An 11,758-nucleotide genomic window follows, 5' to 3' on the forward strand; every position below is an offset into this window, starting at 1 on the left:
TACGTCTTCCTTGAATCTGCGGATAAGATGATCAAAATATTTTTACATGGATTGTCGACATTGTATATTCCGTTGTAACACATAACTATTTATGCTATCTAGGTGTATGGATTCTATGATGAATGCCAAAGGAAGTATGGTAACGCTAACGCGTGGCGGTATTGCACAGATGTTTTTGACTATCTTACCCTGTCAGCTATTATAGATGGCACAGTGAGTTATTTTGTTCTGCAGCTTGGCATTATCGTTGATAACGCATAAGTAAGCTTTATACTATACTAATATAAAGTTTGCGTCGTCTAGGTTCTATGTGTTCATGGTGGCCTTTCCCCGGATGTTCGGACAATTGATCAGGTTAAACTCCAATTTTAATGTTTTTGGCTTTCACCTGTCAAGTATGCCTCTAGCTGCTCAGCAAGTTATTAAGGTCATCCACTCACTCTTCATCCTATTGTGGTCTCTAGATAAGACTGATCGAGCGAAATTGCGAAATTCCTCATGAAGGGCCCTTTTGCGATCTTATGTGGAGCGATCCTGAAGATATTGAAACATGGGCGGTTAGTCCACGTGGAGCTGGTTGGCTTTTTGGATCCAGGGTTACCACTGAGGTATGTTTTTTCCTCTCAAAATAGTAAATTGCTACTGTAACTAATAAATCAATTTCATATCTCTGATATTTGGGTTTGGCTTTTTGTGCAGTTTAACCATATCAACAAGCTTGATCTAGTATGCCGCGCCCACCAGCTTGTACAAGAAGGTCTCAAGTACATGTTCCAAGATAAAGGCCTTGTAACTGTGAGTGTCCTGCTTCTAATTAACTGACATCTTTTATACTGGGCGTTTTGAAACTCTGCCTAGTGACGTTCATTTTTGGTTATTTTGTGAAGGTGTGGTCTGCACCTAATTACTGTTACCGCTGTGGCAATGTCGCGTCTATATTGAGTTTCAATGACAACATGGTGAGCCAACTCTTTAATCTTATCTGATTGAATACTCTTATCATCTCTTTTCATGCCATGCCAGCATCTCTTTGTAAGTAGAGGGTATTTTAATGCTTCAGTTATAATAAACATGATGTACACACACTTGTTCATCTGCTATAAACTTCTTCAAGCAACGGTTTTAGGAGGATTATAGAAAGAAATATAGATCAAAGTATGTGCGCATAGTATTCGAATAGCTGCTTTTGTCATGGATCGTAGGTTTCTGCATTGTCAATGGGTAAAAATGATTAAATTTATTGAGATATTTTGTGTAAACCAGGAAAGGGAAGTGAAGTTCTTCACAGAGACAGAGGAGAACAACCAAATGAGGGGGCCAAGAAGTGGAGTTCCGTATTTCCTATGAAGAATCAACACACTATTATATTTGCTAATGATAAAGATGATGATGAAGCCATTGCTACCATTGGCAATATGTTCAGTGTTGAAAAGGTTAATATATAATTATATATATTATCTACTGATGGGTTTCACTTACTTCGATTATTTTTGTCCTCCTCTAGTTTACATTTTCCATGTGAAATTTATAAGTCCAACACTTTGGTAATACTAGTTTTTAGTCGTTTTGAGTCTTTTGCTCATGTTTCCCCAAATCTTTCTTCTGTATGTTTTTCTATTTGTTCTCATTTTTCACTTACACTGTTTCCTTACGTTGTTGTTGTTGTGAAGATGACATTAATTCTTAAAATAATTAAACATCGTTACAAACGGGACACTGTCGTAATATAAATCAATACCTGTTGGGCTCTACTCTAGCTATTTTATTCATTCCTTCCCTTTTGTTGTGATACGGCTTTCAGATCTCTTTAATCAAGGTTTGGTAAGCAATGTAGAGAATAGTAATAAATATTGACGTGTCCTCAGTTCTTCTTCCTTTTATTGTCCTTGTCGTGTTGGAGGATCACCGGAGCTGCCGGTATGCAACCACTCTCTCAACGGTTCTGTGCTACCTCTCCGTGTCCGCGAGTATCTTGTGAACAGCTCAGCAAACACCACCGAAAGCAAGTAGCGTCCCGAAACAAAAGCAAGAACTAAGTATGCGTCTTGAATGTTTGCACACGTATAACGCCGGAGACTGAACTGGAGAAGGTTTTCGTAACTCATTGCATTTGTCAAACTGAAAGCCGAACTATTAACTCTGAGCGAAAATAAATTCTACCATCTTTTTGTTTTTGTTATTTTTTTTTTTTGGTTTGTTTGTCAACTACTTCTTAGAAATTCCACCATCTTATTATTATTCTTTTTATGTTTGACATATTTTTTTTTTTTATTCAAATATGTCAACTGATAAATTGTATTAGCATTACAAACAGGATAATCATTACAAAATAAATTGTATTAGCATTTCAAAATGTAAGGTATTTAACTTCTAAATAAAAATAAATAAGGTATTTTAAAGCTTTTTTCAAATTAATATTGTCGTAATTTATTTTGATAGCTAGCATTTTTGTGGATCATTAGGTTCTCTCACATGTAGTATTCAATTTTGCGGAAAATCACATTTTAAACCTTCATAGTATCATTGAGTAGCAATTTAAACCTTAAGATATATTCAATAACACCAAAAACCTTTAAAATGATTTCACTAACACTTTAAACCTTAAAACTAACTATTCTCTTTGTACCGCCATGAAAGATGACTGAACAGTAATATATGTCAACGTAAAATAGTTAAACTATGCTGGTTTGATTTAAATACTTGTTTAATTAATTTTAATTTAATTTAATTATTTATGACAATTGATAAAGAAAATATTAAAAATACATCAAGGCAAAAAAATGAAGAATCAGAGGTAAGGATAAAACATTTGACAAATGTAAAATTGAAGACGACAATATATTTAGAAAATTTATTGGTTTCCAATGAGAAGTCAACTGATTTGAATCAAAATTCGGTGGAGATGCATTTATTAAAAGGATTAATAATGTGAAGAGTAACTTCGCAAAAGTTTTGTCTAAAATGAAAATGAACACAAATTTATTTTTTAAATATTTTTATTTATTTTTAAAAACTGAAACTAATTAAAATTTAAATTAAACCAACATAGTTTAACTATTTCGTGTTGACGAATATTATTATTCCGTTATTTTTTATGGCGGTACAAAAATGAAAGTTACTTTTAAGGTTTCAAGTGTTAGTAAAATCATTTTAAAGGTTAAAAGTGTTAGTAAAATCATTTTAAAGGTTTATAGTGTTAGTGAAATTCTCTCGAGATTTAAAGTGTTACCCAATTACACTTTAAAAGTTTAAAACATGATTTTCCCTTCAATTTTGAGAACTTTTGTATTCAATGATTGACAAAATTTGCCATTCATGAAGGATGGCCATTTATTACAATATGATATTATTAAAATTTATTGATCATTTGTAATTAAGCAATACTCTTAAGTCTAAGCGAAAATAGATTCCACCATCTAATTATTACTATTATTTATTTATATTCAAATAGTCAACTGATAAATTGTATTAGTATTACAAATAGGATTATTCATTCTATGCATGAACAACTTTTGTACCAAATAAAAAGTCACATGTTTGTAAATATTTAGTTTTTACACATATCAAAACTTGTCGATTCACTAACAAATAAAATTTTATGAAAAAAGAAAAATAAACAATCTCTAAGAGATAATCTTACTCTTTTCAAGCAGAGAAAAATCAATCGGGGTGTGGCCGAATGTCTTAAGTAAAGAAATCTCATTCACGATGTTATCAATGTTGATCTTAAGAGCAGCGACAGTATCAAGAGAGATCGTGAAGAGATATTGAAAAGAAGAAGATGTGCATTTATATGCTCAGAGTTTTCTGGAAACCTAATTTAGAATGGGCTTGGTGCCGATCTATTAAATCATGGGCCAGTGTACTATACATAGTGGAAGGAAAATAAAAATATGTATATATCTACAAATAAATTTAGATTAATTTTAATTTGCTAATTTTTGGTTACATTCACAAATTTTGTATTATATAATGCTTTGAGTAAAGATTTGTATACATATTATTAGAAATTTTATTTTACCACAGCCAATTGCATCAAAATTTAAATACACATGATTATAAAAACTATTATGACATTATAATGGAAACTACAATAATGTTTCATAAAAATACTACTATAAAATTATGTTATTATTTTTTCCCACTGGAAATACAAGCCATACTGCAAATATAGAAGAAAATATTGAACTATTTGAAATAATGCAGAAAATTTTAAAATAAAATTCTTATATGTCAAATAAATTAAATAATACAGACCAATCATATGTTATAATTTAGAGTTAAATATATTTACCTAGTGTTTTAACATTTAGCATGTAAGTAAACTAAATATACTATTTAAAATTTTGAAATTATAAAAAATACATAAACCAAAACATTTTATGCATTCGAAATATACATAAAAAATTACAACATGTGTCATTCGGTGCTGTACAACACACTGGGTATTACCTAGTTAGTTTTTGTAACCAGTTTCATTGCATTTATTAAATTTTTTTAACTAACTTCTTTTAAATTAATTGATTGGACGATAGCTTTAGTGGTTGGAATTAAATTAAATCAGGTGGCGAGACCGGCGAAATCGAGCGGTTCTCAACACGGTTAATACCAAACCGGAGAAAACCAGAACTGGTATAATTACGAAACCCTTGCAAGACTCGCCTCCAAACTGAAGAAACCCCTTATACTTCTCTCTTCTTCTTCCTTTTTTTTTTTAATCAAGGTTTTGGTAAGCAATGGAGATATTTGTAATAATAGTACGAAGATGTTAATTTAGAAAAAAAAAAAAAAGATGTTAATTTTATGGAACCATGATGTGGTGAAAAGAATCTCAAATCCTTTGTAACTTTGTAACATTTGTATCGTCATTTAGTTTTAATTTGTACCAGTTAAATTAATCTTCACCTTTAAAAACTACTGCAATTAGTTACGACGAATAAAATGATAAAGTTGCATATGCTTGTATCAATCAATTTATCTTTCTACTACAAAACACTGTTGACTGAGAAGTGGGAAAGGTGTCGTTGATGAACAAATCAACGGCTCAGAATCAATGGTATTAGGTAATTGAATAAATCATAAAAATATTAACCTGGTCAATGTTTTAATAATCAGACAAACTTTGAGAGGTAATTTTTTTTTTTTTTGACAATGAAGAAGCGATCATCAACAGAAGAGACGAGAGAGTGTGTGAGATAGAGACGAAATGGGTTCATCACCAAACGACGCCGTTCTAGAATCAGCCCGTCCCTTTCTCCGAGGAGAGCTAGAGAAGATCGATCCGAAACTCCCGTCGTTGATCGCCGTCCTCAAAAGCGTCGGTGCCGGCGAGTGTTGGCACAAACACGGAAGCTTCTTAGATCACCTGATCGACATCTACAAGATCCTCAAGCTTTGGAAAGCTCCTGAATCCGTCTGCCTCTGCGGTCTATTCCACTCTGCTTACTCCAATTCCTATGTCAATCTAGCCATTTTCGATCCTTCAACTGGCCGTGACGTAGTCCGTGACCATGTCGGCGAAGCTGCCGAGTCTTTGATCCATCTCTTCTGCGTTGTTCCGAGACAGACTATGATTCACGACGATCTTTTGTTTAAGTACTCTGATCGTGAGCTCGTTGAGCATCTTGGTTGTTCCGAGGTTTCGTTGAGGAACGCGAAGGAGAAAGGGGTTTTTGATGGGGATGAAGAGTGGAGGAAGAAGGTGAACGGTTTGGTTCCTGAGAACGGTGTTGCTGTGAAGCATATCAAGACAGGTGAAGAAATCGTTGTTTCGAGGAGGGTCGTTGGTGTTTTCTTGCTGATGACCATGGCGGATTTTAGTGGTCAGCTTTTTGGGTTTCAAGATGAGCTCTTCTGTAACCGTGATGGGAGGCTTGAGTTTAGAGGTAATAACGTGACTGCGTTATGGCCTGGGAATGGGAAGCCTGGGCTCTGGATGAATTCGAATTCCAGGATGGGAGCTATTTATAGTTTGATTGTGAGAGAAGAGGAGATTTTGATGGAGGAGAGGAGAAGGGCTTCAGGTTCTGGACTTGTGTTGAGAAAGGAGAGAGATGAGGATATTGAGCTCGTGGTGCCTCCAGTTTTCAGCTTCTGTACCAAGGTATGATCCAGATACTATTAGTGGTGTGTTCTTTATCTACTTTTCATGTCATGATCATCATGTTGCTGTGTCTAGGACTGTACCTTCTTTAATTTAGTAGCTTTCAGTGAAAGCCTTTCACAATTCATAAAGAAAGATGAAAGAGGACATAGACTGAGAGAGTTTTAGTTACTATCAGGATTTTAACTGAACCGAACCTTGAGTTGTATCTAGTTAGCTGATTGGTTTCATGTCTAGATCATTGTGTTGTCTTGGATTGCGTCTCCTATGGTTTAGGTGCTTTCATGATATGAATGTAGAAAAAGTGATTCTTGGTAGGAAACTTCATTACTAAAAAACAATGACTCAAGATTTTCAGTTATTATCAAGGGTATAAGTTAAGCTTGTTGTTGATAGCCACATACATGTAATGGACCTGCAGGTATTGGATGCAAAAGAGCAGATAGAAGCAAGGGAGATGTACTGGGAAGTTGTGAGCAGTGACACAAGCAAAGAAGGGTACTTGGAGAGAGCAGAGGAGATATTGTTGGGTTGTATTGAGAAGAACCCATTTGTGGGAGAGCCACATGTGTTGTTGAGTCAAGTGTATTTGGGAAAGAAGAGATTCAAAGAAGCAGAGAGAGAATCAGAGAAAGGGCTTCTTCTGCTCTTGCAATGGGGAAGTCCTTGGGACAAGAGGATGTCATGGGAAGGTTGGATTGCTTGGGTTAGAGTTCTTCTCATGAAGTCACAGGATCAATCTTGGCCTGATGTTTCTTGGGGTATCTTGAACTTGGGTCTTGTGCGCTAATAAGATTATTGGTTCACAACTTCCACACTCTTAATAATCAATCACGGATATAATAATGTTTAATAAGAAATGGGTAATAAAGGAATCGATGTATCATGTATGTAGATCAAGTCTTCTTGGCATTGGTATATGTGCAATACCATTAAACCTCTCGGTCACGTTTAAGAGTATCGTTTCATCCACAAAGTCATCAGCATCCCTTATTCATCGCAGCAAAGATTAATAATATTTCCTTTGGGATCAAGAAACTATCTAATGTGAGGAAGACATTTTGTCAAGGGTTCTTGGGTCTCTAGTGTCATCTCTCTTTATTTGCATTAATCGCAGCCTCTGAAACCAATCTGTACACCTGTGGAAGACTCAAGACTATCTTCTTAGTACACATAATTCAGTTCATATTACCAAGTCTCTTGTTAGAAGAATTTGTTTGCTAATTCAAGGCCACAAATAAAAAGCTTATTTTCACTTTTGTTGTGAGAGAAGATAAGCTTTTGTTGTGAGATAGACATAAAAGTGCGTTAACCGAGAAAAAGATTACTTCACATTGGAAATGAACATAAGAGGAAACAAACATGAAGACTGTTTGTTCACTGGAAATGGGCATAAGAGGAAACAAAAATGAAGAATTTAATGTTATATATCCAGTATGAAAATATTTATTATTTTGTCACACATTACATCATCATACATTTAGTTATGATGACATGTTGCAGTAGACACAAGTCACGATGAATAGTTACTATATTTGTAACATACATAACTACGACAAATAATTCTACTTATCTACGTTATAGTCTCCCATTACTTTGTATTTTATTTTAAGAAATTGTATTTTTTTCTTAAGTCAAATAAGCATTAGACATTCCACAAACTATATTCTAAACCAAGTATTAATTTTTGTAACCAGTTTCATTGCATTTATTAATTTTTGTTAACTAACTTCTTTTAAATTAATTGATTGGATGATAGACGACGCTTATCCGCTTTAGAGGTTGGAAATTAAATTAAATCAGGTGGCGAGACCGGCTAACGAGTGGTTCTCGATACGGTTAATAACAAACCGGAGAAAACCAGAACTGGTATAATTACAAAACCCTTGCCAAGACTCGCCTCCAAACTGAAGAAAACCCTTATACTTCTCTCTTCTTCTTCCTTTCCTTATTTTTTTCTTCTTCCCATTTTGTTCTACTGTCGCCGTAAAGGATATTTCAAAGGCGGTAGCGGCGGCGATGGCGGATCTTCTACCACCTCTCACGGCGGCACAAGTCGATGATAAGACTAAAGTCGATGAGAAAGTTGATTACTCCAACCTCCCTTCCCCTGTTCCCTATGAGGAACTCCACCGTGAAGCTTTCAGTTCAGTACATCCTATATCCCATTTCCGATCTAGATTTTTTTCAGTCTTATTTCTTTTCTTTTGGTTCCGTTAGAACTTAATTTTGCATTTCTCGGATATCTCAATTCGTGGGTTTCTTTGATCTGTGAGATCAAATGAGTGTGGCTTTTGAGTGCATTGTATTGTTCTGTTAGAGATTTAGCTCTCTTCTTGTTTGTATTGGATAAAGTCGACCACTTTAGGGTATTATCTCGTTTCTAATGAATCATTTCAAGGTCTTTGGAGATTTATATACAGTAGAAACCGATATAATGTGTTTAAGACTTGCTCAATTGATCCGGATTAGAATCTGTTCACCGTGTTTACCTGCCTCGGAGTTGGTCCAAATCCATTTCTCAGATAGAACTAACTGACAACGGCTTATAGTCACATCAAGTTTGTGAATTCTTATTAGCTGCTTCTAATCTCTTTCAAACCATAGATTTGTGATCCATACTGCGTTCTTTTGATGTTTTTGTCATATGGAAATCTTGAGTGTCTCTCCTAATGGTTGCTTACTGTTTTGATGTCAGGTTTTAGCATTTTGATTTTGCTTTTCTTTGTTTTTTAACTGGTTTGATTTTGCTTTGCAGTGTCTTTAAAGGCGGACAATTTTGAGGGTTTACGCTTTGACTTTACCAAGGCGTTGAATCAAAAGTTTTCTCTCAGTCACAGGTAATAAGATTATGTTTATAGCTATTGGTAAGGACATGGTTCTATTTGTGTTCTTCACTAAGCATGTATATTGATGTTTAAACAGTGTAATGATGGGGCCAACAGAAGTTCCTTCTCAGTCCGCTGAAACAATCAAAATTCCAACTGCCCATTATGAGTTTGGTGCCAATTATTTTGAGCCAAAGGTAATTTGTTTGGTAATCAGCTGTTTTAATATTCTTATTGTCATGAAAGAGATGAAAATGACAAAGTTAATATGCAGTTGATGCTTATTGGAAGGGTTATGACTGATGGTAGACTAAATGCGAGATTGAAAGCGGATTTAACTGATAAGTTAATTGTGAAGGCGAATGCTCAGGTGAATACCGCAACTTTAGACAATTTGTTTAATCTGTGGTGTAGCTGGATATTACATACATACTAATGTATATTGTGTTTGTCATCTTTGTTTACTTTCTTTGCCAGATAACAAATGAGCCACATCTGTCACATGCAATGTTCAACTTTGATTACATGGTAAGAAAAATCTCTATATTACATAACTTCCTATCCTTTTGATACACCTTGGTTATAGTATTTGGTTCATCGAATGTCTAAACTCTTTTATTTTTCTCACATTTATGTAGGGATCAGACTACAGAGCCCAGCTTCAGCTTGGAAACAGTGCTCTAATTGGAGCAACTTATATACAGGTAAGTTGGACTTGTCCCGTGCTATAGCTGAAACTTCGTAGATTCCTCAGTGTGTAGTCAAATAGATAGGGTGTACCCATCGCTGAATGTTTAACTTCGTACTGTTTTCCTTGAGTCATCTAGCTGTGACATAGATGATAGAAGAACCTCGAGTCGTTCTTTTGTCATGCTTAGGGTCTGTGGTTATAGTAAAATTTATCATTTAACCGTGGGCAGTCGTTGGTTTGATCAGTAAAATAGTAAAGCTTTTTAGTATGGTACATGTAAGCATATTTCTTATTACCTGTGTATTGGTTCTTTCTATTCACTACACTCTCATAATTTTTTGTACAGAGTGTTACAAACCGTCTATCCTTGGGTGGTGAAGTTTTCTGGGCTGGTGTGCCTCGAAAGTCGGGAATAGGCTATGCTGCTAGATACGAGTCAGATAAAATGGTAGTGCTTCTTCTCAGTTGATTTATAAGATAGCTCACTGTTTATCACTTCTCTTTTTATTTCAAGCTATTTATAAATTGAGAGGTTCAAAAACTCAGTTTGTAGAATGTAGATAAGATTTTTTATTGGTGAACACTCTCAGTTTATATACCCATCACATTAAGAACTTTTCTTTTACAGGTTGCCACTGCACAAGTTGCTAGCACCGGTGCTGTTGTTATGAACTATGTTCAGAAGATTTCAGAGAAGGTGATGTACCGTTGTCATTTGATTGCCATCATAAAACCTTGTAGAGTAGAGAGATAAATTATGACATATTCATTTCTTTTTTTCATGAATGATGACACATTATCTATCAGGTTTCACTTGCCACTGATTTCATGTTCAACTACTTTTCAAGAGATGTTACAGCTAGTGTTGGGTATGACTACATTCTTAGACAGGTAAGTAATGTTGCCATATTATTCTGGACTGTAAGTTAACAAGCAACAAAAGAACATTCAAAATCCGCGTAGTTATAATAATCTGGCTTTGTTTTAGTCCCGTGTGCGGGGAAAAATCGATTCCAACGGAGTTGCATCCGCACTCGTTGAAGAAAGATTGAGTATGGGACTCAATTTTCTTCTGTCTGCAGAGGTACACAATGATCAATACCATCTATTCTTGTATTAGCAGTAAGTAAATGGATTCGCCTTTAAAACTCTGGTTTCGTTTTGTTTTGTTTGTATCAGTTGGATCACAAGAAGAAGGACTATAAGTTTGGTTTCGGATTAACAGTTGGTTAAAGGACCGGATATAAAAAACCGCAGACAAATAAGCCTGGCGCACAAAGCAGACTGCAGCAGTAGTGGGTTTGAAGCTGCAGGATTTCGCTTAAATTAAATTCTATTTCCATCAGTTTAGGCTTTTTTGGCAAAGTTGAACAAAACCAGAGGGGTTAATGTTGTGTTGTTTATTCCGAGGTTTTAGAATCCGTTTCCAAGAACATTTTTATAAAAGAAAAAAAGAAGCAAATGAGGTTTTTGTTTTTACTTCCTTGCTTTATTAAGATCTCTTGTGAACTTCCGAGAGGTGTATCATTTTCCTTTCCACTAAACAAACAAAACAAAGAATTCTTTTTTTCCTCCTTGTTCACTATCTGAGTATTTTTTTTGGTTTTCCTGCTTATTTGCTGTAACATTGGCGTTATAAGATTTGTTGTTGAATCGAAGAAGTAGCAACAATTGAAGTGTTGGTGCAACTAAAATAGCAGTGAAGATTGGTCGAGAGATTGGAAGGAATCAAGCAGTGGACTTGGAAATATAATAAGATTTTGTCGAGAGATTTGTTGACGTGAAAATAGAAGATGGGCCGAGAGAGACGTCATGGTGGGCCGAGCNTTTTTTTTTTTTTTTTTTTTTTTTAACTTGAGAAAATTGAAAGTGTACACTGTACGATAGGGGTTAACTCATCAAGTCGAACCATCATCATCTTTCTTCGTCGCAAACCGCAACATTTGGGAAGAAGACAGATTCTGAGAGCAAACCAAAAAAAAGCCCTAAATGAACAGTGGCGTCTTTCATTTCTAACTCGCTTCTTCCTTGGTACTGTTTTCTTCCCTCCATTTTTTTGCCGATTTCGAGCTCTGTTTCTTCTTCTTCCTTTACTTTTTGTTTTTTGGTTTTTTTTTTTTTTTTTTTTTTTTTTTT

The 11,758-nt window shown here is 34.9% G+C and overlaps 4 protein-coding genes across 4 annotated transcripts in view; all 4 read left to right on the forward strand.

Annotated features, from left to right (window-relative positions):
• Nucleotides 1-1,634, forward strand: part of LOC104705776 (phytochrome-associated serine/threonine-protein phosphatase 3-like) — a 6,238-nt gene extending 4,604 nt beyond the window's left edge. Inside the window, exons 2-7 of the mRNA XM_010421851.2 lie at nucleotides 103-213; nucleotides 304-354; nucleotides 465-608; nucleotides 700-795; nucleotides 888-959; nucleotides 1,264-1,634. Of these exons, the coding sequence (XP_010420153.1) occupies nucleotides 103-213; nucleotides 304-354; nucleotides 465-608; nucleotides 700-795; nucleotides 888-959; nucleotides 1,264-1,347 (558 nt within the window). The 3' untranslated portion in view covers nucleotides 1,348-1,634. The remainder of the gene's footprint in view (nucleotides 1-102; nucleotides 214-303; nucleotides 355-464; nucleotides 609-699; nucleotides 796-887; nucleotides 960-1,263) is intronic.
• Nucleotides 5,106-7,083, forward strand: LOC104784913. Its single transcript, XM_010510021.2, has 2 exons — nucleotides 5,106-6,103; nucleotides 6,525-7,083. The coding sequence occupies exons 1-2, from the start codon at nucleotides 5,207-5,209 to the stop codon at nucleotides 6,891-6,893; spliced, it is 1,266 nt and encodes a 421-aa protein (XP_010508323.1). The 5' UTR covers nucleotides 5,106-5,206; the 3' UTR covers nucleotides 6,894-7,083.
• On the forward strand, nucleotides 8,021-11,136 carry LOC104784923 (mitochondrial import receptor subunit TOM40-1). Its single transcript, XM_010510032.2, has 11 exons — nucleotides 8,021-8,249; nucleotides 8,862-8,943; nucleotides 9,029-9,128; nucleotides 9,206-9,301; nucleotides 9,409-9,459; nucleotides 9,570-9,635; nucleotides 9,969-10,070; nucleotides 10,251-10,319; nucleotides 10,430-10,513; nucleotides 10,611-10,706; nucleotides 10,802-11,136. The coding sequence occupies exons 1-11, from the start codon at nucleotides 8,123-8,125 to the stop codon at nucleotides 10,853-10,855; spliced, it is 927 nt and encodes a 308-aa protein (XP_010508334.1). The 5' UTR covers nucleotides 8,021-8,122; the 3' UTR covers nucleotides 10,856-11,136.
• The window catches only part of LOC104784931 (helicase-like transcription factor CHR27), a 7,340-nt gene continuing 7,099 nt past the window's right edge, over nucleotides 11,518-11,758 (forward strand). Inside the window, exon 1 of the mRNA XM_010510043.2 lies at nucleotides 11,518-11,653. The gene's annotated coding sequence lies outside the window, so the exon portion shown is untranslated. The remainder of the gene's footprint in view (nucleotides 11,654-11,758) is intronic.

Source organism: Camelina sativa, chromosome 1, assembly GCF_000633955.1.
Source record: "Camelina sativa cultivar DH55 chromosome 1, Cs, whole genome shotgun sequence".
Classification (NCBI taxonomy): domain Eukaryota; kingdom Viridiplantae; phylum Streptophyta; class Magnoliopsida; order Brassicales; family Brassicaceae; genus Camelina; species Camelina sativa.